The sequence below is a fragment of the Cyanistes caeruleus genome, chromosome Z (genome assembly GCF_971803275.1).
Source record: "Cyanistes caeruleus chromosome Z, bCyaCae1.hap1.1, whole genome shotgun sequence".
In the NCBI taxonomy this organism is placed as follows: domain Eukaryota; kingdom Metazoa; phylum Chordata; class Aves; order Passeriformes; family Paridae; genus Cyanistes; species Cyanistes caeruleus.
Window position 1 is genome coordinate 1,971,279 of NC_141732.1, and position 26,504 is coordinate 1,997,782.

The 26,504-nt window shown below is 38.4% G+C and overlaps 1 protein-coding gene across 1 annotated transcript in view; it reads right to left on the minus strand.

The window, feature by feature from the left end:
* Positions 1-26,504, minus strand: part of EDIL3 (EGF like and discoidin domains 3) — a 231,965-nt gene that overhangs the window by 13,724 nt on the left and 191,737 nt on the right. Inside the window, exon 10 of the mRNA XM_086868065.1 lies at positions 23-178. Coding sequence (XP_086724191.1) covers positions 23-178 — 156 coding nt within the window. The remainder of the gene's footprint in view (positions 1-22; positions 179-26,504) is intronic.

Below are 26,504 nucleotides of genomic sequence, written 5' to 3' on the forward strand. Positions count from 1 at the left end.
CCCATTTTTCCCCCTGCTTTACCTTGTCCTTCTTCTGCTTCTCGTCCTGGTATATTTTCCAGTGCTCCCCATCATTGCTGTAAGCGAGCTTGTAGGACCCCACAAACTGGACGTGGCCAAAATCTTTAGCTCCTTGGGTGATTATCCCAGTGATCTTTGTAGGGATGAGCAGGTCAACCTAAAGAGAACAGTTTAAAATTAAAACAAAACAAAACAAGCGAAAAAAAAAAACCCAAAAAACCCCAAACAAAACAAAAAAACAACCAAGAAACCAGCCAACCAAAAAGCAAACAAAAAAACCCCCCAAAAACAAAACAAAAGAAAAAAAATACAAACCCAACCAACCAAACAAAAATAAACCAAACAAAAAAACCCCAACAACAAACAAACAATTTTTTTAAAAAAATAAACAAAAACAAACAGAGGAGAACATAATTAGAAGAGTTTCAGTGTGGTTTTGCAATACATCAAAGCAAAATGGTTCAGCTTTTGTCCTCCCAGTGTGTGCTGACACCGTGGACAATAATTTTACTTCTCCAAGCTCTGAGTCAATCAATTTACCTTTATTTTCCTGTTTTTTTTCATTTTATCTTTGATAGCACCTAATGACACAACATGGAATAACATCACACCTTTCTCCTGGGCGTCATGCATAGCCCCAAAAAACCCAATTAATCAACACTGGGAATGATTTGTAGCCAAAAACTGTTCCCATGTGTTCCTGATAATCAGAATACATGGCTGACTCCCCAGTTGTCTTTCCATTTCCTTCTCAATTCATGAGCCCATGCTTTAGTAACTCTCTTAAAACATTTGTTACCATGCTTCTTTTTCTCCTGAAATTCCTTCCCAGTTTATTCCTTTTTTTCCTTTTCTGCTTCAAAAGCTCAAAGTTTCTCATTTCTTTAATTTATTTTTTTTTTTTTTTTGAGTTCTTTATTTTGTAATCTTAGCACAAGGCTTTTTAAAAATGCAAGGCAGGAGTCTTAAAGCCTAATAAAATCTTTCAAGTGGTTTCCACGTGAGTCAGCATGTCTGTGATCAGTTCTTTTTGAACCAGAACCCAGCACTGAATGCAACAGATTTGGGCCAGATGCCTTGGATTAAAATCATCAAGAAAGAGAATGCAATAACAAAAGTAAATTGACCTAATAGTGTAATTTCAGAGGCAGAATGAAGGAGCTGAACTCCCTATCAAAACTGATATCTTCTTGAAATTTGAGAGTATAACTGAGGTTTTGTTCTGTGTCCTCCAGCGATGTGGCGAGTCAGTAAAAGAGAAATAATAATAAAAAAAAAAGTGAATTTATTTAAAACAATAAATGGCTGTGGAGCAGTTGGCATTTTTAATATTGCCCCTTAAATCAGGCGAGAGAGACTCAGAGTGAAAATATTACAGTAAAGTGAGAGGAGTGCTGAAGTCCACAAGCAGGTGATTGACATGTTTTTACAGGAAAAAAAAACCCAAATAAATTGTAAAGTGAAGAAATAAAGAATCTCTGGCTGATCAAATGCTGACGACCCAGTGGTGGATTTTTGGGAAGCTGAGGCCCTCTGAGCAAACTGGTGTTGGATGGAACGTGGGGGCTGGGCAGAAGAACTGATGTGATGTGGAGAGTAAGAAATCCAGAAAGAGAGGAGAAACAAAAACCATCTTGAGAAATCAGCTGGTCCTGGACAGTGCCTTTGGACTCTGGGGTTTGGATTTGTGTCCCAGGCCAGGTTGGATGGGGCTTGGAGCAACCTGGGATAGAGGGAGGTGTCCCTGCCCATGGCAGGGGTGGGGCAGGGTGGGCTTTGGGGTCCCTTCCAACCCTTCAGACCACCCTGGGATCCTGTGGCTAGGTAAAGAAGAAAGCACAGAAACCTGTAAGAGTACATTTATAAGAGTAGAAGGGGAAAATTTCATTGTTCAGAGCAATCAAACAAGGGAAGCCTGGAGGTCCCAACATGGGAGCAAAGAGGAGCAAATAACGAGTAGTAAATCCTTCTCAGGAAAGGAACGACTTAAAATGCCCAATACTGAGATACCAAGAGAGCGAGGGGAAATGTCAGGGCCTGTAAATGGCTCAAGAATTTTGGTTTTACCAGAACCAGCTAATTTATTGCCACCTTTTACTGCCGGTAGCAATGTTGGGGCACCCCAGGATATGAAGGGAAGCGTCCCTGGCGGGCAGAACTCTTTCTGTTTGCTGTTTTTTCAGTGGTGGGAGAGAGGGGCACTCAATCAGAGCAGGACATTGCTTTGGGAGCTTTCATGGATGGCTTGAAGGGGCTTTTCTCTTCTGCAAGGAGTGCAGGGGAGCTGGGCTCCTAAGTGGGCCCCTGGGAAATGAGCGCTGCTAATTAGAATAAGTCTTTCATGAATTAATAAACACCAGGTCTCCAGACCTTGCTCCCAAATATTTTTGGAGTCTAAATGGATAGTCTGTTTTTCTAAGAAGACTGATCTGGCAAGGAATTACTAATTGGTCCACACTTTCAGGCAGCTTTTGAACTAAACATTTCAGAGTCAACTTTAGATTCTCTTTATAAATAATTTTGACATTAGCAATTTTACAAGCGTAGCCTCTTTTTAGCAGAGAATGCTTCTTATACAAAAAGTCAACATCTCTCCTGTTAACTTGAAAAAAATGCCTTCACAAAACCAGTTGTTTATTTTTAAAATGTTGGATGTGAACTGAGAGGATTTGACAAATATTTAACATGGCCATGACACTCAGAGTACTCCTCATTGAAATTCAGAACAGGGAGGGGAAAAAAAAAAAAAATTCTCATTAAGATTCAGGGGATTCCAAAGGTAGAACCACAATAAATCTTTATTATCACATAGATCCAGTGTTAATAAAAATGTCCTAGTAATGATTGTTTTGTGCTTATATGGGACATATCTGGTGGCCTTGCACTCTTGTTCAGAAAATTATGTGTGAAGCTGGAAGCTAATTTGGCATGTGCTCAGGTTTCTTTCAGTAGGACTTATACAGGACTGTGTGGAATATGTGTGTGTGGACTTTAAAAAAAAAATGAAGAAGAAAAAATGAATAAATTGACTCTCTTCTAGGTCTTGACGATCCAGACTGCACGTCTTGCTGGAGATGAAGGAAAAGAATACAGGATATAGCACCAGCATTTTCATCTCATATTTCAGCACCTTATTTATTCATAGGCAGATGAGAAGTCTTCAGGCAAGAAAGATCATTATTTAAATTAAAGAAATGCAGCTTTTGCTTCATTACCTTCCACCTTGCTTTCCGTTCTTTTGTGTTCTGCTTTAGAGCAGAAAGTTGAGGGGGATTTACACTGATTTCTAGTGCGTAAATTTCCAAGTAAAACATCTGTACTAAAGTAGCTTAAATGAAAGTCATAACTTCCCATCAGGACACAGAACACTTTTATTCAGTTAATGCAGTCTGCAAGTAACAGGCAATCAAACAAATTACCAGGGAGAGAAGTTGAATTAACACACAACCAGTGTGTACCCTTCAAAGCTGAATGTGATTAACAGGATTAGAACGTGACTCTGGCTTTTTCAGTGCAGCAGAATTTAGAAGGAGGTAGAGGCAATTAGTCTGCAACTGATAGAATCAGTAGCTGGTTACAAGAAGAGCCGTGGTCTGCAGTTAATGTACATTTCTACAAGCAGCTGATCAAAAGACAGTTTAACATCTCGTGTCGGAAAGAACTCTCCTGGGCTGTAACTATTCCCTTTTCCCACCTTGTTTCGGATGCTACAGACAATTCAGGGTGTTTTGGAGGGGAATTAGTTGGAGGAAAACAGAAAGATAAATGCACCCCAGTGTGAAATGTTTCTGTGGTGCTTGCGCGGATGCGCAGCACCAGCTCGGTGTCGGTGTGGGGTGTTCACCAGAGGTTCCCTGCAACCTCAGCCATCCTCTGCTCTCCAACACATGGCAAAACCCAACCATGCTCTGCCCAAGATGCCAGAGGCTGGGAAATAAGCACAGTTATTCTGCATTCACACTGGCAGACAGCACGAGGGAGCAGGAGCAGGCCTGCAACGCTGACACCACAGAACAGGGTGTCTGCACAGCTGTGCTGAGGGACTTCCACATACCCTGGGCCAGCTTTTGCAGCACAACTTTTGGCTTAATTTGATCTGAAGGGAGCCCATGCTCTGTGAGGATAACCCACAGTGTGAGGCAGTGCGTGAAAAGTGAAGATGTCTTTAAAAATAACGCACTCCTCATCAACCTCGCAGCGCCAAGGGAGGGGAAAGAGCCCTCAGGATCCAGGGAGTGCCAGGCTCTGTTTCACAGTGAAGATCATGGTGAAATGGCTCACTTGACCTTCCTCTGCTCATCATTTCAGGAGTATTTAAAATCCTCAGTTTGGTCCTGTCTTTATACAGACATTGTGGTTCTGTTCCCAGCATAGCCAATCCTATGTTCAGCCTGCCTTGTAATTTTAGACATGCCTTTTTTTTCCCCACAGGTTTTCTTTTATTTACTTTTGTGATCCTGTAGCCTGTGCTTTTTAATTTATTTATTTATTTATTTATTTATTTATTTTAAAATATTTCAAAAATCTCTCATCAGGTTACACTGATGCATGCTGGGCAATCTTAATCCACTTGGCAAATATAAAATCACTGGGATAAGAAATAAAGAAACCTGGATCCAATGAAGATGACGATAAGAGGGAGGCAGTGCCAAGGTGGGGACAGTTCTTACCCTTAAGAGACTGAAAAAAAGAAGGCCCCAATTGTCTCCAGCTGCTAATTCACCGAAGTGCAGACCTGCCTATTAAATATCCTGATATTGCAGTTAGGTCTCAGATTATTTTGGGATGCTTAAGATAACAGCTGGAACTTATGGCTGGACACCAAACCCACCAAGAGAGTCCAATTTCCTTCCCAAGTCAATAACCTGTCCTAAGCAAGTTATTTACTCTTCATTTAAGACCTCATGATTGCCTTGATTTTTTTCCAGGGTAAACTGGCACAGTCAGAGCTGTTACCTCTATCCTAAGAGAAGGATTTCAGTGTCTACAGCAAAAAAGGCAGAAATGCAGCTCTCCTTATCTTACTGCATCAGATAAAGGTGCTTTGTTCTCTTCTCCATCCCCAAAATCTGGATGTAAAGGAAAATCAGTGCTGGTACAGTAGGCTTGCTGAAAAAGTGCAAGTTATGTGTGTTTCTAACTAAATTTCACCACCAGTGCTATTTTGTAAAATGAAATTCAGCATTTCAGGCTTGTTTTTTTTTTTTTTTTTCCCTAAAGGGTCACACTAAACCCCCAAAAATCCCAAACCCCAAACCAAGCCTAAAGTATAATCCATCATGACCAATTGGATCTAAAAAATTTTATGGGGGGAAAAAAACAACTGAACAACTAGATGCTCTTTGCAGAGAAGTCTAATTATCATCACAGCATCTTACACAGGAGAGGGATTTTGTTGTGTAGTCCCTTAAATATATATTATTAAGGTAAATATCTAAAAGTACCACCTGAAAAAAATTAAAGTAAGTTATGACAGAAAATTAATTGCTCTAGAAGAAGCCATAGTAACTTGATAGAAAGAAGCATTTTTTTAGCATTTTGATCAATATTCCACTATACAGGATTTTCATGCTTCCTAGGTATAATAAAATGAAAATAATTAAAGTAAAAATGTGTTTTCATTTAATTTGGTATGTATTTGCTATACCAGCTGTCATATGTTTAAAATTAAACATCCTCTCAAACCTACGTAGAGATGGGTTGCTTTCAAATAAAATAAGACTGGAGAGACTTTAAAGTTGTCCTTTAAAAATGTGGAATTGTTTTTTGCTGGCCTCTTTTTCACTTAAGCTTAGACCTTCAACAAGATTTTAACACTGTGTCACTATGTTTTTAATGCCTGTAGTCCTCTAGGCTAAGATAATAAATACTGGTCTTATTTTCTTATTGCTCTTAATTGCTTTTTCCTCTGAATGACTTTATGGCTGCACTAAAGAAACAGGTTAGGAAGAATTCCAGGTGCCATCAGCTGTCTGCAGTACCATTTAAAAGTGACAAATAGGAGGGTGAAGCCTGTTGTTTGAATTCTTCATGGGCCACCAAAAATACCTCTCAGGCCATTATGTGGAAAAAAATTAGGAGTGGAACCCACAACCAGGCTGAAAACGTTACTTTATTTCCACAAGCAACTTCTTAAGTGGCTGTTACTTCTAAAAAAGTACAGATTGTGTGAATCCTTCTTTATTTACATACTTAATAATCCATGTTATATAGCTACTGCTGGAAAAGGAGGGAAAAAATCCTGGCTAAATGACTATAATATTTTTTTCAGCATTTCAGTAAAAATTCAGATAAAATAGGTGTAAAAATATATAAATATATATATATATAATATATAAATGTATAAATATAAACATATAAAAAGCATAAAATATATGATATATATTTTATATAAATATATTATATATAATATAAAAATTTATATCGTATCATATCATTATATCTGAGATATGATATATATGAAATTATAAATGATCATATATAAAATATATGATCAACTGCATGGCCATTTTCAGAGCAGTATCTATTTATTGCAGACTAGCTTTTCATAACCACACTTTACTAAGCTGTGAATAATCTCATTTCATTGGTATTTCAAAACTTAAGTATTAAAAATCATATTAAAATAAAAGAAAAAAAGAAAAAAAAAAGAAAAAAAAAGAAAAAAAAAGAAAAAAAAAGAAAAAAAAAGAAAAAAAAAAGAAAAAAAAGAAAAGAAAAAGAAAAAAAGAAAAGAAAAAGAAAAAAACAAGAAAGAAAAAAAAATAAAAAAGAAAAAGCAAATTTTAGTATTAAGTTCTGTATTTTCACCAGAGGGAGTTTTTTTCCCATTTCCTCTGGGACCTTTGAGGCAGATGATGTGCTGTGGTTGTATCAGCAAGCCTGATAAATCCTGCCCACAGCACACACAAGGTAATGCTGTTTTCCTCCTGATCCTGCAAGCCAGAATGAATTCCACGGACCTGGGTAACTCTCACAACTCATCAGGGAGTACTCGCAAGGGAAATGTTAGTACCAGGTACTTTAAGGGCTGAAGTAAAAGGAAATTTAGAGTTTTGAGATGATAACATCAGAGATGATTAAATCCATAACCTTTTCTGCTGCCACTGGGTATTTCACATCTGTGCACGGGATATTCTCGCTGCAGTCGTGATGAGAGGATTTTTTTGCAGGGATGGCACAGTTGGCTGCATTGGTTACCAGCAGTCAAGAAACCACTAATAAAACGTCTGTCCCTCTGCTGTGGAACACTCAGAGCCCATCAGCTCTCAGGACTGCCAGGAGATTTAAAAATAGCCCATTAAATTACCAGTGATTAAGCAGGCTTAGACATCTGGTGGAGCTCAGAGAAGCCTTTGAGCTGCTTTAGTGCACTCCAAGAGCTGATAAAATCTGGGGCACTGTCCTGTGTGAGGTCAATCTCTTGGAATTCTTGTGGGAAAGCCAAGGGCAGAACAAAAATTAGCCATTAGAATAAAGGAGAGGGAATAAAAATATGAATATGGTGATGGCACAACGCACTGAATGTGTGTTGTGCTGCTTTTCTGTGGAACTCCTCAGCTGAACACTACTCCCAGCACCTATTTATGGACAGAAACAGACAAGGAAATGAGAAAAGAAATCTAATTTCTTTGTAAAACAGCCAAAAATTGCAAAAATTGCAAAAAAAATTTCGTCATCCTGTATGATAATAAGAAGTAGCTTTATTTCTGGAAAATGTAATTTGAAGTAGTTCCTGCTGAACTTACAATAGTGATACTGAGAACTTTTGAGGGAATTTGGTGTCTGTGACTAGGGATGAAAATCTAGCACAGAAAATAACAATTACACAGTTAAAAAAAAAAAAAAAATTAAATATTAACTGTTTGCATTTCTGCTGGTCTTACTTTTAAGTAAAGAACAAATCATGTTGAGATGACAGGATTGTTCCACACTCTTCAGATACAGAGAAGCATAAGACAGGAGTTCTGCTGCCTCTCTCCATTTTACTAAAATATATCTCAAGTTGATAAGGAAATGGATCAGTAAAATTTCCTGCATGCTCTGTCCCAGTGGAGGATCCTTAGTTTTCTGTTAAAGAGCATTACTGCAAATCTCAGGTGCTAGAGTGGGTAAAACAGCAGCAAAATACTGGCCAAAGTATAGAGGAGAAAATTTGAGATATAAGCAGAGGAAGAAAGGGTGTATTTAACCACACATTTCAGAATGGCACTCGATGGAAGTGTGAGGGCTGGGGAAGCTGGCATTTCACAGCAACATTTCCAAAAGCTATTTCCAGGAGAAATACAGGTGTCTTTGCTTGCATTTTTCTTGGGTTTTTGGCATGTTATGGGTTTTAAACAGAAATCAAAGGCTGGTGATGCAACACTTGGGAAGACAAAAACCCTTCCCTACAAATGAAATATCACATCTTCTCCTTGGCTTTCAGCAGAGAGGATGAGGCAACACCTTTTATTTCAGAACTGATAAATATATTTGTAAAAACATGTTTCTTTTTTGCAGTGTCATCTACACACCAGCAGCTCATTTTGTTTTTAAGATGAAAAGTAATGGTGGTGGTAATATGGAAGTTCATTATTTACTTGTTTGCTTTTTTTTTTTTTTTCCCTCCCCTTGGGTAACTAACAATGTTGGAAGTATTTTCTGCAGCACATAAAAATGTCTCAATAATGTTGTGGGTGTCTGGGCTACAGATCGACGAGCAGAGTGAAGATAAGCTTGCACACCAGATACTGCAAAGTGATTAATAATTAATTCAACCACTGAACTGTTGAAACACTAACAAAAAACCTGCCTGTAAGCAAAGTTCAGTCTGCCTAGAAGAAATGTGGGATTAAGGCTGGAAGTTTCTCCTTGTGTTTAAGAGCTCTGGCTGAATAATTCTTATTTTCATAGGAAATGTGGCCAAGACAGCATCACTGTCATTGATTCAGCCATTGTTTCTAAGAATGACTCTGCCCATCTGTCTACAGGGATTATTATGCACAACATGTTCCATACAGCTATTCTGCTGTAGCTATAAACTAAAATGTCAAAATAAAGTTGTGATACTAAACTTTGAAAGCAACAGGAAGCTGGGTCTTTATTTTTTTGGTTGCTGTTATTTAGGTTTTTTGTTTGTTTTTTGTTTTAGTTTGGGTTTTTTTGTTTGTTTGGTTGGTTTGATCTGTTTTTGATTTTAAAATTTTTTAAAGTTTTTTTAATTTTTTTTTCGATTATTCAATTTTGAGCTTCCCTTTGAAATGATAGGGCAAGTTGGTTTTGTTTTGTTTTTTTTTTAACCCAGTGTTAATAACCAGCACAAAAATATGAAATGGGCACAGTATAGTGTAGAAAACACCTTTGGCTATTTTAGCCAGAGAAGTTTTTTTCCCAAGTTTACAGAACAAATCAGATTTCTTTTTCCTTTTAGACTGAATCTTGTCACTTCAAGGCAATAATCTCATAATACACTTTCTTGAATGCAATTAAAAGGTTTATTAATCTTCATTCTGCAGGACACAAGAGAGATTATTGTTATTAGTCAAAAGGACAGCCTGAAGCCCCTATTTCAGAGCCTGGCAAAGAGACCTCTGGCCAAAACAAGCCTGGCAGGACAGGCCCAACCCTGGGACTTTGATGTGGCACACATTTATTTTCTTGGCCTTTTTTTTTGGCTGATTTTTGGGATTCATGGCCTGCTGAAAGCCTTGACCAGGAAGAAGGGATGTATTTAACCACGAATTTCAGAATGTACCTGATGGAAATGTGAGGGCTGGGGAAGCTGACATTTCATAGCAACATTTCCAAAGGCAGCCAGGAGAAATACAGGTGTCTTTTCTTACATTTTTCTTGGGTTTTTGGTGTGTTATGGGTTTCAAACAGAAATCAAAGGCTGGTGATGACCTGAGAAGATAAAAACCCTTCCCTACAAATGAAATATCACATCTTCTCCTTGGCTTTCAGCAGACAGGACAATACAAATATGAAAAGACATGGAAAACATTCTAGGTGAAAATCCAGTCTTGTCAAATTTGCTACTAAATTTAAAATATTTCAACAGTCATATTTTTTACCTTTGGGATTCATATTTCACCTTTCAGATCTGCTCTTGAGAAAATGAAAGAACTTCATAGATAATTTTGAAATCTCTGCTGTAGAAATTCATTCCACTATTAAAATGCAATAGCTTTTATGGCAGGACTGATAAATATCTTTGTAAAAGTGTTGGGATCATCAACAGGCTCATCTACACACCAACAGCTCATTTTGTATTTGTTTTTATAATGAAAAGTGATGGTGTTAAAATGGAAATTCATTATTTACCTGGTTGTTGTTTTTGTTTGCTTAGATGTGGAGATAGGTGGGAAAATATTTTCCTGTTCCATAAAGTTAAAAAAGAAATAAACAAACCTCTACCTGCTGTCAGAAGTGAAAAAAACAAAACAAAAACAAAAATGCAACAAACAAACCAGCCAACAAAAACCAACCAAACCCACCAACTCCTCCCAAAATGAGCAAGCAAATAAACACCCCCAGACAAAACAAAATCCCTAAATATTCTGAGATGAAAAGTGAAGTATTTTGGTTTTGAAAGGGCTGATCTATATCTTGTCCATTAGGTCTGCTTGGCTCAGGTTGGGTTTTGGTTCCAGGTATTGAAAAAGAAGGGCCATGAGAATGGACTTCAAACTCCAGAGAAAAGTAAAAACTGAGTAACTTTTACCATTTTTAATATATATGTATTCCATTCTAAAGCCTCCATGATGGAACCTCCACAAAAACTGATTGACTGGGATGTACCATAAAAATTTTCAACATGAATCTTGGCTTAAATCTGCTTTCAAACTGCTCAGACCCAAATTTCCAACTACAGCCCACAGATGCAGTACCAGCCAATTCCAAATGTACTATATTAAATTAGGTATTAACTGAAGCCTGTCTGCAACCAGACCTTTAGCATTCAGAAGTGTTACCAAAACTGATTTATTTCTGCAATGTGCATGTCACTTTTCATATAATTGAAAGGCTGACCCTTTTAATGGTGGAATGAATTTCTATAGAAGAGATTTCAAATTTATACATGAAATTCTTTCATTTTCTCAAGAACAGGTCTGAGAGTTGAAATATGAATCCCAAAGGTAAAAATATGGCTGTCAAAAGATACTAAATTTAGTAGCAAATTTGAAAATGCTGGACTTTCACCTAGAATGCTTTCCATGCCTTTTCATATAAATAATAAGAGCACCTCAGATGTTACAAGATTTTTTTTTTTTTTTAAATAGAAGAATGCCATCTATTCCATCCTTTGTACTGTTAAATAATTAATCAAAGGAGCTCTGATTTTTTACTGCATAAGCACCAGGGTAAATCAATGCAGACAAACTATTTCCAAGACTTATCTGTACTCTTCTGAGTCAGAAAAAGAAATTGACACAGAAAACTGGAGGTGGGGATGGAGAGTGGTGGTTGAAGTTTTGTCTATTTTGGAATTAGGGATCTCTTCCTATGCCTCAGTAGAAATTACTTCCCCAGGGAAATTGCAGGGTTTCTGTGAATGACGCCTGAAACTCAGATTAACTCCAGAGTAATTTTTTAAAAAATATTTTCTCTTCAGTTTTTAAAAATTAGTTCACTCTGTTTGTGCCCTAACCCAGCTGGAAGCATGAAAATAATGCAGATACATATATCCATATAAATATTTATATATATAGGTATATAAATATACCCATCTCAGCCTTTCATTCAACATAGAGTCTTAAAAATATTCTTATAAATCTAAGAAAGGTAGGATCTAGATTATTAAGGCTAAAAAATAAAATCAAAAATTGTTGGTTTCCCCCAAAAGGAACACTGGACTAATCACTTTCTGGATTATAGGAAAAAAAAAAAGAAAAAAAAAGACAAGAAAAATATAATAAATAAACAAACAAACAAACAAACAAATAAATAAATAATAAAAAAGAAGCACGACCCAAACACAACCTTGAGTAAGTTCCTGCACACAAAACCTCTAAAAGCCCTCCTGGAACACACAGAATGGATTCATTGACTATTAAAGGCCTCATCTTTGAGTTGATATTTAAAAATCTTGCTGTGGATAGGTTAAAAGTATTAAATAATTTAATAACCACTATTAATTGTGGTTATTAAAATATTAAATATTAAATTAATAAATTAAATAACCACTATTTCCAGTATAAATAACTATACAGAGGTTTCCAACATCATGCTTGCTGCTTTCTGCGAGTGACTTAATAAAGATTTAGATAAAAACAAATTATAGGCCATTCTGTCGCTGAGCAGGTTAGTAAAAATATTTTGTTTTAAACATATACTACAAAATTCACTAGGAGTACTTAGGCCAAAACTTACTGCAACCAATATTTTTGTGAAAGGAGAAAAGAGCAGAGTTTTCTTGGACCAGAGACAAGGAGAAATGTACAGCTACAGCTGGAAAAGTGTAAAACATTCCTCTCAAGAGCATAACTGTTTCTTACATCCAGCAAGGCTGGATCCCAAAGAAAGTAATATCTGAAGCAAAATATTTGCAAATTCTATATTTGCATATGCCCACAGAACCCCTGCTGGCAGCTGGTCCAGCTAACAAAGAAGGGCACAGAGAGGGAACTCTGCTCTGCTGTGAAACAGCACAGAGATGGGAGGTGATAAATTATTAACAAACTCCAAATCTTAAAAGTTTTGAGCACACAGAGAAGTCTGTGAAATCACAGCATTAAGAAATCTGAAAAGAACATATTTTCAGCTCTGGGTGGTGTGTTTTCCTTGTAGACCCATCAGATGTTTCTTGCCTTTTTTTTTCTTTTTTTTAATTTATTTTATGGCTTTGTTTTGTTGTGTTTTGTTTTTCCCTTGTGCTCCCAATGTTCCTGGGATTAAAAAGATTAGTATTTTAAACAAGCTCCTGAAGCCCTTGCTCTGTCAGGTGGGTATGAGTCAGGTTTACCAAAACCCAGTGTTTACCAACACAGAACCTGCACTCTTTTGGGAAAAAACCAAATTTCACAGTCAACCTCAGTTCTGAAACCCAGAATTTTTCAGTCAACTTTGAGCACGTGGGAGGTGCAGTGACACATCCACTGTCTTACTACGGGGGTTAAAAATCTGTTTTAAGTGTATAAATCAGAGAAATAAACTTGACTATCTACCAATTGCCTGTTGCAGCAAAAATTCTATATAAAACCGTGTGTCAATGCAAATTAACTTCTACCAGAAAGCAGGGAACTACATTGTCAAGAAGACAGAAATAAAATATCTTTGGCTTCTTTCTGCAGATGCGTTTTCCGTCAAGAATTAAAATAAAAATTTGTATTTTCTCCACTGCCTGTAAGTAGATGTTTCTCGCTCATGCATTGCAGCTCCATGGAGTGGAGTGTTCCCTCAGGATTTGCTCTGTAGGCAGCAGAAAATATACCCCTATTACTATAACACAAATCAGCAGTAATTTGTGTCTTGCAGCAGATTATTGTGCTTATGTCAGATGACTCAGTGAAAGAACATATTTTTCAAATTTGCTGTGGTATCCGAGAGCGAAAATGTTTGCTTTCCTCATAAAAAAAAACCCCAAAAAAACTGCATTTTAAAAAAGCACGGGGTTTAATAGAAAATTCATATATTTTGAGCAGCATCACCTTTAATATTTTTCCTCGCTGGCTGATTCCCAGCAAGCCTTTGCAGAAATGCCTTGCCACCAGCCTTGCCTTTAACCACCTGCCCAGGGTACACCCACGGGGAATAAAAGTGCTGTGTTTTCCCCAAATGTCACCTTAAACTAACCAGACTTAAAGGCTTTGTGGAGCTGAGTAGAGAATATTCTGCTCAGAGCCAGCCCCATTTCAGCTGGGGTTGAAGTGCCTCCCTTTTAGCCACAAAAACACACATAAAAGGGGCTGATTAACCTCCTGAGCAAGCACCAGTGTAGCTGTTCCCACAAGCTCCAGCAAAAAAAAAAAAAAAACCAACAAAAAACCCCACAAAAAAACCCCAAAAAAACCAAAAAAAAAAAAAAACCAAACCAAAAAACCCAAAGTTGGCTTTAGGCACACAGGTCCAGGCATCAGAGATCACAAGGAGTTACAAAGCTCAGTGAGCCTGACCTTCTCATATCACAGGTCTCACCCCGAGGGACAGATCATCCCCCAGGACTTCTGAGGAAGATGTTCCAGTCCTTTTAAGCTGCAAAGCCACTCACGAGGCAGTGAGTGGGCTTTTCCTCCAGATATTTTTGATTTTACAGCAGTTTGTATCGGATATGGGGACAAATTCCTTCCCTGAAAGGGCTGCCCTGGTGGAGCCCCCCACCCCTGGAGGGATTGAAAAGCCATTTGGATGTTTCTTTTGGGGACATGGGGCAGTGGTGTCCTTGGAAATGCTCTTTTCCAACCCTCAGTGATTCCCTTATTCCGTAAACACTTAAGGGCCACCCGGATTTAGAAGAAGTACCTTGTGACTCTCCATGGAAAATGGTCCATATTATGATCAAGGGCAGACTGGGAGGAAAAAAAAAGTAAAGTTCTACTACAAAAAGCATCGATTTACTGAGTAGAAAGTGGGTAGCTTTCTCACAGCAGTGGGTTTACTTGTGGCACTGTGGCTCAAGTAAATAATTCCTAAATTCACAGCAGACATAAACATGATGGGATTTAACTAGTGTTTCCAGATTAGAAATCAGGCTGTACAGATGCTGATATTACCTTTTACATTCAGTGATTTGTTTTAGAGGTTGAGATGATGATTCATATGATGGCTGCGAATTTTGAACTTTGGTTTGAAAGAGGTACTTGGAGGGTGGGAAAGGGACTTTTTTTGCAAAGATCAGAAATGCCAGGAGCCAGGGAATGGTTCCCAGTGGCAGAGGGCAGGGCTGGATGGGATCTTGGGCAGCAATTGTTCCCTGGCAGGGTGGGCAGGCCCTGGCACAGGGTGCCCAGAGCAGCTGGGGCTGCCCCTGGATCCCTGGCAGTGCCCAAGGCCAGGCTGGACATTGGGGCTGGCAGCTCCTGGGACACTGCGAGCTGGCCCTGCCGTGCCTGGGGTGGGAATGGAGGGGCTCTGGGGTCCCATCCAATCTAAACCATTCCATAATTCCCTGATGCTGTGTCCTTGCTGTTGCACAAGAGCACAAATATCACAGGCTAAATCAGAGATCAGCACTCATGCTCTCAAAGTTACCTTTCCTACATTCCTTACTTCCATTTTTTGATCTCACATTCAGCTGCCAAAGAGAACCTTAAAGAAAAAGCAGATGCATTTCTCCTGTCTCAGCAACACAATTTGAAATGAACAACGGTTGTTGGGTTTTTTTTGTTTGTTTTTTTTTAAGAAATGAAACAAAGAAAACTCTCACACAATCCCTTCCATTTTCCTGGGACACCTCACAGAAAGCCCCACTGGCTGGGGTTGGCAGTGGAATTATCTGCAAGAAGCAGCCTGGCTGTATTTTGATTTCCTGGAGTCTTAACACCTGCAGGATCCTGGAAGAGCTTTTATTGCAGGATGCTGTGAGGTGGCAGCAGCTCTGGACAGGGGGTGGGAGAAGCACCCTGTGGAGATTCTTTAAGTGGCTGCTGCTCAGCAGAGCAGGGTGGGACATCACAGGTTTGCAGGAACACAGTTCACCCCTGGTGCTGCTCAAGTGACTCATGCAGCATGGATGGAAAAGCCAGGCAGAAATTCTTGTGCAAAGTTTGGGAAGAAAAACACAGATTTGAGTGAGGGAACTCTTTCAGTACCTTTGCCTTCTGGTAGTGCTTTGTAGTTAATAAAAAAATTAATTTTATTATAGAAATACTCATGTTTATGTGTAATGTGTGTCGTCTATCTCTGTCTCTATTTCTATCTCTGCTTTTACCTCTATGTCTTTCTCTATGTCTATCACCATCTCTATTTTTATCTCTATCTCTATCTCTATATCTCTATATCTCTAATTTATATCTATATTACCTAGTTCTATATCATCCATAGATGTACACACACACACACAGAGGAATATATACTTACACATATTCAGACATACATATTTAAAGCACATTTAAATTTATTTAAATAACCTAAATGGTTTGGAACTGTGTTTTAAATATGTCTGTCTAATGGTTTTCCTGATCTGTAAGGTTGCTCTTGAGTTTACACGTGCATTCTCCCCAAAATACTCCTTACTTTTATTTTCCTTTAAAGTTCTAAACTGTGCACTGAGACCAGCTCTTGCCACAGCACTCTGGTCCCCCATGCCAGGAAGAAATATATAGATTTTTATGCTCTGAAGAGAGTTATAAATGTATTTTCAAAAAAATTCAACTGCAATTAGGTGGAAATAGAAGCAAATTTCACGAAGAAAAACACTGCTGAATGCAAACAGGAAAAGTGATTTTCTTGGGGTAGAGGAAATCAAAGACCAGGAGATGTAATTCAGGTGATAAAAGGAAAAAATGAAAATAAAAGTGTTGTGGCTGTTGTATCTGAGGCATCATAACAAAGAGCTCACACCAAAGATAAAGTTGAGAACTTTATTTTTGGTGCCAAGGGCATATTAGGTGATATTAATGCTCGAATAGCTTTCAAAAAAACCCCAGAAACAACCCATGTGAAATATTAAAACTTCCATTTACGTTCCTTTTATTTAGTCTGAGGTTGATGTTTCCTTCTCTAGGCCTGCACTACCCCACTGGTAGCTAGGAATATTTCAGTATTCCCTGAAAGTAGGGGAAATTAAGGATATGATCTTCCTGCTGGTGGCAGCAAGCCTGTCAGCTGGCCCCATAAGGAATATCCATTTTCTCTGCAAACCTTGTCTCAGCTGCATCCTCACTGATGCATGCAGGTGATATGTTATTTATTATTATACACATCAATGCTCCCTCAAATCATTTTTGGAATATTGTAGGAATAGCCTCCTTTTATCATTGCTTCCTGCTCCATTTTTGCATGTACTTACCCCAACTAACCAGTGTGCTGGCTTTTCTCAAAACCAACCAAAATATCTTAGGCCAAAATGAGACAAATAAAGTTTTACTGGGGACTGAAGATGCCCTTAAGCTGCTAACAAGTTCCTTGTTACACTTAAGTCCCGTCCTGTGAGTCTTAAACTTGCCACTGCCACAGCAAGGAGGGTTCTGCACGTGGAACACTGTGTTTTATTTGTTTATGGTTTCTCAGGCTGCATATCAGAGAAAGTCAGGCTTATTTCTGCACAGCAGATGAAATGTAATGATCCTGGAGAAATATGGGACTAACCTTTCTGAGGGGAAAGCGCTGAATTAAAATAAATGAGATGGGACTTGCCAGTATTTTTTATGTACCACTTAATGCAGAGCTCTGCCATATATATTTTTATCTGCACAAACTCCTCCAGGAGCCAAGCCTTTTCTAAGCAGAACATCAAATCAATATGAAGCAATATGACATATGTTTTTTTTTTTTCCTTCCTAAATGCTGATAATTTTATCTGCACTAAATCACACTCCTGTTGTTCCAAGAGTATCTCTGCATGCATGCAAACAATTCATAGCTATGTACAGAGCTGATGTGCAGCCAGAACACCCCAAGAAATTGCAATTTAATCCACTGGATTAACTAACTAGAAACAGCAGCACTAAAAATAAAACCTATAGGTATATATCACCTGCGTTTCAGGTTGACTCTTTCCCACAAGCTGATGCAAGGAACTGTGAGACACAAATGTTCTTCTGCCTTTGATCTTAAATTAGTGTGGCTTTCATGGGCTCCAGAGGGGAATGTGTTGTGTCTCACTCCCTCAGCTCCCATGAGCACACAGATTAGCCTTGCTTGCCTCTTGTTCCACTGCCTGGAACAATGCTGGGAGCTGCTGCAGCAGCTACAACCACCAGTGACAGGCAAAAAATACAAAGGTTAAGTTTCCCACAGCTGCTCAGTTAGAACTATTCTCATCAGACTGTTATTTTTTTCGCAATTTGTTTCCAAAACTGTTTTACTGCTGAAAGATAGCCGTGCAGTCTCCTACCCCTCTTCAACCATCTTGTAACCTGCTTAGTTACCTCAAAAAATAAAGTCTGTGATATTATTTGTTTTACTCCACTGAAACATAAAACCAGCTCAGCACTTCCTAAAAGAAAGTATTTAAAAAGCGCTGTTCATTATTTTTGACTTCCTGCTTAAAATGTAACTCACAAGCGTGTTCACCACCATAAACCATCCCAGAGAGAGCTGATAACTCCAGGCACCCACCTGAATTCAAAAACAGGTTAGAAATGCCTTGACACAGCCAGAGATTAAATAAATGTAACTGCATTTAGTCATTAAAGTAACAAATACAAGGCGAGAGCAGTTATCATGCAACATTCCGCAATTGGTTTCCTTGATGTCAAATTTGCCTGAGTTGGAGTGGCTGATGCTCAAGCTTCTCTAGGTCTCATAATTTGCTCCTCTTTTGATGTATAAATGCTTAGTGCATGTGGATGCAGGATTCTTAGAACTTTGGCAAACCCTGCACCTCCAAATGCGGCATCGCTGAGGTGGGGGAAGCCATGGCAGGCAGGAGGACAGGTGGCAGGGGTGTGTAAATTGCAAACCTCTGTTTTCAGGGGATGAAACACCCACAGGAAAATTAAATGGCAATTTGGACAGCACAAGGCAGGCTGCTGCTGTTTCAGGATGGCACAGCTGTCTTTAATATGAATTATTTTTCAAGGTAGGCAGGCTATATCGGATATTTCTGTAGTGTGGCTGACTGAACTTTTAAGTTAACACCAGTCTGGTACTGGTGATACTTTTAATTGGAAAAATGTTTAAAAGATTTTCCCTTTTTTTGTCTTGGAAGTGACACACATATTATAAAATCAATATGCACCTCAGGACACCCTTATCAGCTCGCTAAATCCCACAATTTTGGCACGGAAAGACAGCAGTGCAAAGGTGTGGATTACAGCTATTGAGCAAAATCTCCCCATGAATTGGAAAAGAAATACAGACACCATTAGTGACAACATTACCACCCCTGGGTAATTCTGGTTTAATTTTTATTCTGGCAGGGTGGGCAGTGCATGACTGCAGTAGAACATCCAATCTAATGTGCAGCCTCAGATCAATGGCTCTGAACCTCGTGTGGGGCTTCAGATGGGTCCTGCAAAAGCAAGTTGCCACTTCACCCCTCGTGATGCAGCTAATCAACAACAGCTCATTAGCTCTTGCAGCACACTTCATGCTGAGTGCACATAAAAACTCTGTAAAAGATGAAATGCAGATGCCATGACGATCTCACTAGGAAAGGACAAATATTTTTACAGGTATTTTGGCATTTGTTGAAGTATTTGAAGTTGTCTGTCTATATGTATATGTAATTTATAATTGAAATTATAAATTCTCAGCCCAGAGAAGCTGAGGTTGCTCCTGGATCCCTGGAAGTGCCCAAGGCCAGGTTGGACACTGGGGCTTGGAGCAACCTGGGACAGTGGGACATGTCCCTGCCCATAGCAGGAGGTGGGATGAGATGGGCTTTAAGGTCCCTTCCAACCCAAACCAGTCTGGGATTCTGTGAAATCGGTAAATATTTATATTTTGGAGCATGTGTTCTAATTGTGAAACCTGTACAATAACTAAAGTCAAGTATGACAGAGACCTTGAGTTCTAAAGTAGGGTATCTAAACAAGCCTTCAAGCAATAACTTGCATCACCCATGCGATACCCCCTGATCTGCTGGACAAATTAAACCTCCACGGGGGTTAAAATAAAAACCAGACCTAGGAAAGTGTAGCTTGCAGGTAACACTCCTCCTCCTCCTTCAGGGGATGACCAGAGCAGACAAGAGAGAGACACCTGCTTGTTCTTTTTTGGGTGGACAAGTTCTCATTCCTGTGCCGGTTCCCTGGTGCCTCTCGTGCTCCCTGACAGCCGCTGGAGCAGGTTGTGTTGCTGTGATGCAGTGCCAAGCATCCAGGGCTCCCTCACCACTTCTGAGCCTAAATCACTCATTTCTGCTACTTGCTGAAGGCTTCAGCTAGCACAAAATGCTTCCACCTCCTTCAGGGTGCAAAATCTTCCACCCTCTGTTACAAGCAAGAGACTCCTGAGAGTTCTCACGGCAAAAATTGAGGCTCTTGCTGTGCTCACATTTTAAATCTCTGGTTTTTCACCCTGCTAGCATTTGGAGTGGACAGAGCCAGCTTGGTTACTTGCTCATCAATGTGCCAAAACCATGTTTGGATGCTAAATCAAGATTTTTGTAGATATTTTGCTATGAGCATCTTGTCTACTCTCCAGCTACGTATTTAAACCAGCCTGAAAACTATTGTCATTTGTAAAATCAAAGCAGCTGCCAGGGCTTTTAAAATCTGATTGATTATTAGTAACTCTCCAAAATTATTCTGTGGAAAACTATTTTCTGTCCATCTACACAGTAATTTTCAATTCATGAAGTGCAAGCTCTCCTCTGTGCAATTTTACTGCATAGCAGAAAGAATATTGTGAGGATCACTTGACACTAACACACATAATGGTAATTTAAGGGGTTAGAAATACTGATAATGAAGCAATTATTATTAGGTAATAACATAAAATGTGTCATCCTCCTGGCTACCTGGTTAATTGCCATGCAGGTGATTCATTCCATGGTGAAGGCATGTCAGCCACAGAATGGGAAATACTGCAGAGTGCTTGGGATGAAAAATGCAGGAATCAAAGGAGGAATACATGCACACAGAGGATTTATAAGATACAAGGAAGCTCCTTGGCAGAAATCAGGTACTTATCACCCTCCTTGTCCACCTGCCAGTGCCTGAGGGAACTTTTCAGCTCAAGTGATATGGATGAAACCAGCAGATCTGCTAAAAGCAAATCCCGAGTGCTTCGTGCAACCCGTCCACACCATCAGGCTGCCAGCCCCCAGGATTTTCTCCATTTCCTAAGGGCTGGCTGGAAAAAGAGAATATTAGGGGATTCAGGGGATGCTGGCACTAGGCCATTTGCAGAATTGAAATTGTTTTGGAGGGATATATTTCAGAAAAAAAAAAAAACAAAAACAAACAAAAAACAAACAAAAAAAACTTTTCGGCTAGCTATATTAAAATGATTTCAACTGAAAATACTGCATGACAAATTTGGGTAGATCTTGTTTTTTTGGTTAAAGGCAGGCTCCTAACCAAAGGCAACAAAATGTCAGCTCAGCAGGGTCAATGGAGGGAACAATGTGTTTATTTTTTTGTCTCCCAGAGAGGTACCTCAGGTAAGAGGTGATTTATCTCCCTTTAAGTGAGACTCGAGGGGTGGAGTGACTTGCTTATATTTCCTAGAAGGGGATTAGGAAAAATGCAGGCACACCTCTGCACAGTAAAGAATGGTATCAAAGTTATCTTTTTCCAGGAAACATCCCATGGTAAACCAGAACAACAATTGCAAGGCATGATTCTGCAGAAATAAACCTGAAAGCTCTATAAAACTAGAGTAGCATCCATAAGTCAGTCTTTTTTACTTTATTCCTGAGTAAATAAACTTATGCAAGCTCAGTGGGGAAAACTATTTTGGTTGCCAGGCTTCACATGTGCACAGAAATAAAAAAAAAAAAACCAACAAAAAACCCTAAAAGACCTCACCAAAACCCCAGACAAATCCCTAAAAATAAACAAAAAAAAAAACATATCCAAAAGGCAAAATATATTCATTCATACATGCATACATAAATATAAATATAAATATAAATACAAATACAAATACAAATACAAATATAAATATAAATATAAATATAAATATAAATATAAATATAAATATAAATATAAATATAAATATAAATATAAATATAAATATAAATATAAATATAAATATAGATATAAATATAAATATAATATAAATATAAATAATATGTAAATATATATATAAACATAAATATAACTATAAATATATATAAATAACTATATAACGATATAACTATAAATATAACTATAAATATAATTAGAACTATAAATATAAATACATATAAATAACTATATAACTAACTATAAATATAACTATAACTATAAATATAAATACTATAACTGTAGCTATAACTATACCTATACCTATACCTATACCTATAAATATAAATATAAATATAAATATAAATATAAATATAAATATAAATATAAATATAAATATAAATATAAATATAAATATAAATATAAATATAAATATAAATATAAATATAAATATGCACACACAGAGGCATTTTTCATTAATTTTCAGATAAAGGAATTCCTTGAGCCTTGTGTGTTCTGCCCATTAATTAATTTCCAGTGGGTTTCATCCTGCAAGTACTGGATGTCATCATGTCCTGTCTCCCCTTGGATACAAACCCTCATCTCACAGCCACAAAATCACTTGTCAGAGTTCCTCCTGCCCTGTGGAAAAGCACCCACTAAAACCTGGTTGTTGATACCCTCTAGTTCCTGTTGCACACCCTTTATCCACATCAGGCAGCATCTCATTACTGCTTAACAGGAGCACAGAGGAAAAAAAAAGGGTGCAGAAAGCATAAAATTTCTGAATTCTTAGAGTCTGTAGGTGACTGCTGGTATGGACTGTCACTACTGGAGCGAGCTCCTAGTGTGAATATATTTCTTTAATTTGTATAAACCTGCCACCTTCTCCTCTCCTGTGGCACCTTTTAATTCTTATATTGTGAAAAATGCTTCGTACTGCATACCAAACCTGCTTTTTTCCTGTATTCTCTGACTTTTTTTTGGTTATGGTACCTACAGAGAACTTAGAAGATTTGAATCAAATTGGAAAAAAAACCCAAATTAACCCATATCTGAGCATACAGCAGCTAGCTAGTTTTACCTCCAGTTCAAGTGAGCATTTTTTTCCTGGATATTGACCTTTTTTGTAAAAAAAACCAACAAACCAACCAAAAAAATCCCCCCAACATTTTGTATAATGTGTCAGACAATGGCAGTTCTTGAGCTGTAAAAAACCTCCTAAATAACTCCTACAGCAACGTGGTCCTAAAGTTGGTGTGATCAACTAATTGATAGAACAAAGAGAACTGCCTGCCTTTTCATTTTAATCCCTGCTACATGACAATTAAAATCAAGTGCAGTGAGGAGATCTGTGTTTTAACAGCAGTGCCTTTTCAGAGCCATGGCATCGAGTTTCTCTTTATGAACTTCCCTTTAATCTGTGAAATAATGCAACGAAACAATGCTAAGTGACAGATGATCAAATTGTCCAGAAAGCTCCTGGTAGAGTCCCTATTTCAGTTTTAAAGACCACATTGCCTAAATGGCATAAACTGCCATGCTAAAATGAGATTTACAGGTCTCTGGAAAACTGAGGAGCAGATTAAATTTGAATAATTAATTTTAATGTTTTCATTTATTTTCTTCTGCATTAAAGTTTAACTTGCTTATATCTTTTATATGCAAGAAATAAAACCGAATTCCCAGGGTTCAGTTCTCATTTCAGCCAAAATGAAATGGAAAGGCTTGTGCAGTGTGGGAGGACTGCAATGCAAATTGATTAGCCACAATTTCCACCTTCTGAGTGAGATACCATAATAGATGACAGATTTTTATATATTTTTTTTTTAAATCACAGAGCTAGATGCTGTTGAACATGACAGCACTTATTTACAATTGCTCCATTTACCCCAGAATGCCATTATTCCACTTGAAATTCAACTTTTCAGAGGGTCAGAAAATTACAGCACTGTGGTCCTTCACTACCCATCCTCTCTTGCTCTAATAGGAAGTGTCATTATTGTTTCATTAGAACTAAAACCAGATAACTTTTTATGACATTCTTCCAGTGGAGCAAAACACAATCAGAAAATTGAAAAAATTGTAGTGGAAAAAAAAAGGTGCATATGCAGAGATAGAAAGTAACTCAGATATAGAAAATTCTCAAAAGACTCTTCCTTCATTCTCTTGTATTTTGTCTATGATGTACATTTTAAATGGGAAATTACATTAGAATTATTAAAAAAAATAAAAATAATGTTGTTCATATTTACAGGGTCATATTCCCTTAGCAACACAAAATTGCATACAGTAGGATGGGGAATAAAGAAAATAATGGGAATAATGTTAAGACTCTCTAATAATAACCCCCAAATAGCTCTTAAATTCTCATAAAACAGAGATTTAATTTTTAATATCAAAAGACTTTCTAGGACTATGAATTATTGCTCGGAAAACCTCGGAAAACAAGACTTCTAAGCTCCTCTCAAATAAAAAACAAACCCTCCTGATGTGTTGTGGAAAGCAGGGCAAATCCTGCAATTTACATGTGAGGGTGCATTTAGGGAGGAAGTGAAAAGAATAAAAGGTGGCAGAAAAATGGTTCAGCACTGGTAATTAAAGAGGCAGGTGTTTTAAGTTTAAGGTGCTTTTTTTGAGTCAATTTGGTCATCCCAGCAGAGGCAGAGCTGCATGGAAGGAGCAGCCAGGCTTGTCTGAGGTGCAGGGTGAGCGTGCCCTTCTCCTTTTTCAGCCACCACAAAACTCTGGCTGGCACCAGCTGCTCTGGGCTCACGTTCTCGAGGTGTGTGCCCCAGCTGGGGGGCTCCTGCCCAGGGGCAGAACTCGCCCCACTCGCTGGCAGAGGGTCAGGATGCTGCTCACAGCCAGGGGAAAGGGTGGTGACTTCAGAGGCTCTGCTTGTTGGAGGCTGAGACACACAGGGTGTGTGCCCTTGTCTCTGGTGCCTGAGATCCAGGAGAACACTGGATTTCATTTCACATGAAATTTATGGGTGTGTTTTCATGGTGATACATGAAAACAACTGTTAGAAAAGCTAAAAGTGTGAGTGTGTAGATTAGAGTTCTCTTAAGACACTGGGTGAAAAAGTTAGAGTTTAAACTAGTTTAGAAAAACAGAAAAAGATGGAGGATTTAGGGTGCTGTCTCTTGTCCTTCTTCTTCTTCATGTTCTTCTTCTAGAGGGTTTTGGGTAGCAGTAAGTGATTGGTTAGAAAATGTCGCAGTGCAGCACACAGGTGTTGGGTCATTGGGTCATTAAGAAGAATAATTTATGTGTCTATTGCTAATTGTGTAAAAATAAGTATAAAGATAAAAGAACATCATAGTTTGGGGTCATTTTGTGCTTTACAAGCCAAAGTGAGCCATGCTACGGTGGGTTGAACTTGTGCAGAAAGTCTGGAGAAGCCTGCCGAGTCCTTTGATAACATCCTAAAAAACACGAGAAACAAGAAGCTAAGGAACCTTTGGAGAATCCTTTCTGAAACAGAACTGAGATAAGAGAATCTCCCCATGAGGGAATATCTCAAAGGAGCTCAGCTCAGAAGAGACCAAGAAATCCAGTTTTGAGAAGTGCAGAATCAAAACAGAAAAAAAAAAGTTTCACTGCTGGGGTGGGTGAGGAGGCTCAGTGAGAGCTGCTGGAAACAGCAAGGCTTTGTTGAAGCATGGAATGGTTTGGGCTGGAAGGGGCCCAGAAGATCCCCCAGTTCCACCAGGGCCATGGGCAGGGACTCCTTCCTCTATCCCAGGCTGCTCCAAGCCCCAGTGTCCAACCTGGCCTTGGACACTTCCAGGGATCCACTTCCAGGCTCTCCCCACCCTCCCAGGGAACAATTCCTTCCCAATCTATCCCAGTCCTTGGTGGAGCCAGGCTTCTCCTTGGGCACCTACACAAACTCAGCTGATCAGTGAGGTTTGTAGTCTCAGCATCATCATCATCATCATGTAAGGCAGCTCGTGAGTCAAATAAACACCCCCTAAAAATCTCCCTTTTGTTCCTACATTCCAAGAAACTGCATCAGCTAAAGCTGCATGATATCTCTCTCTCAAAAAAAAAAAAAAAAAAGAGAAATCTTAACTTCTCCTCCAATGTGCTATTGAAGCTTCCAAAAGCTGAGGATGCTCTGTAGCAAAGCACAAAACTGAACACACAATGCTTTTTTCATCCTGTGTTATAGCAGCAGTGTTTGAGGTAGCACAGCCCAAGTGTAAACAAGACAAACTGAAGAACATCTCAAAGTCAAGAAAAATAGATTCAGATAAAGGAACGTGCAGGGAGGGTCTGTTCCAATATTTATAAATAACATGTCAAGCCTTTGGATTTCTGATGCTGCCAAAGGGAGGTCATTAACCATCTGCAGTGAGGTCATTAAGTGATATTCTGAATAATTCTTAGCTGAAAATAGCTAAGGTGTGTTGTAACTCTACCTCTTAACGAAGATAACCCATTAAGATGGGTCTAAATATTTTTACTTTAGTCATTGGAAAAACCAGATCTGTGTCTTCTTTACAGAGGTGTTTTCCTTTCACTAGCTATATATAGAATTAATTTCTAATTGTGAAAATACTTTTCTGCTTAATTATACAACAAAGAAAGGATGGCTTGAAATAGGATTAATATATCTTGTAGTTAATTAAACATGAAGCTTCTGAGGAGATCACTCCAGCAACAAAAGCAATTAAGGCTTGGTTATGTATAGTACATAATTAAGCAGGAAGTTCTTGTAATCCCAAGGACTAACTTTCAAAGCTTGTATTGCTTTAAAATACCTTATTTTCTGTC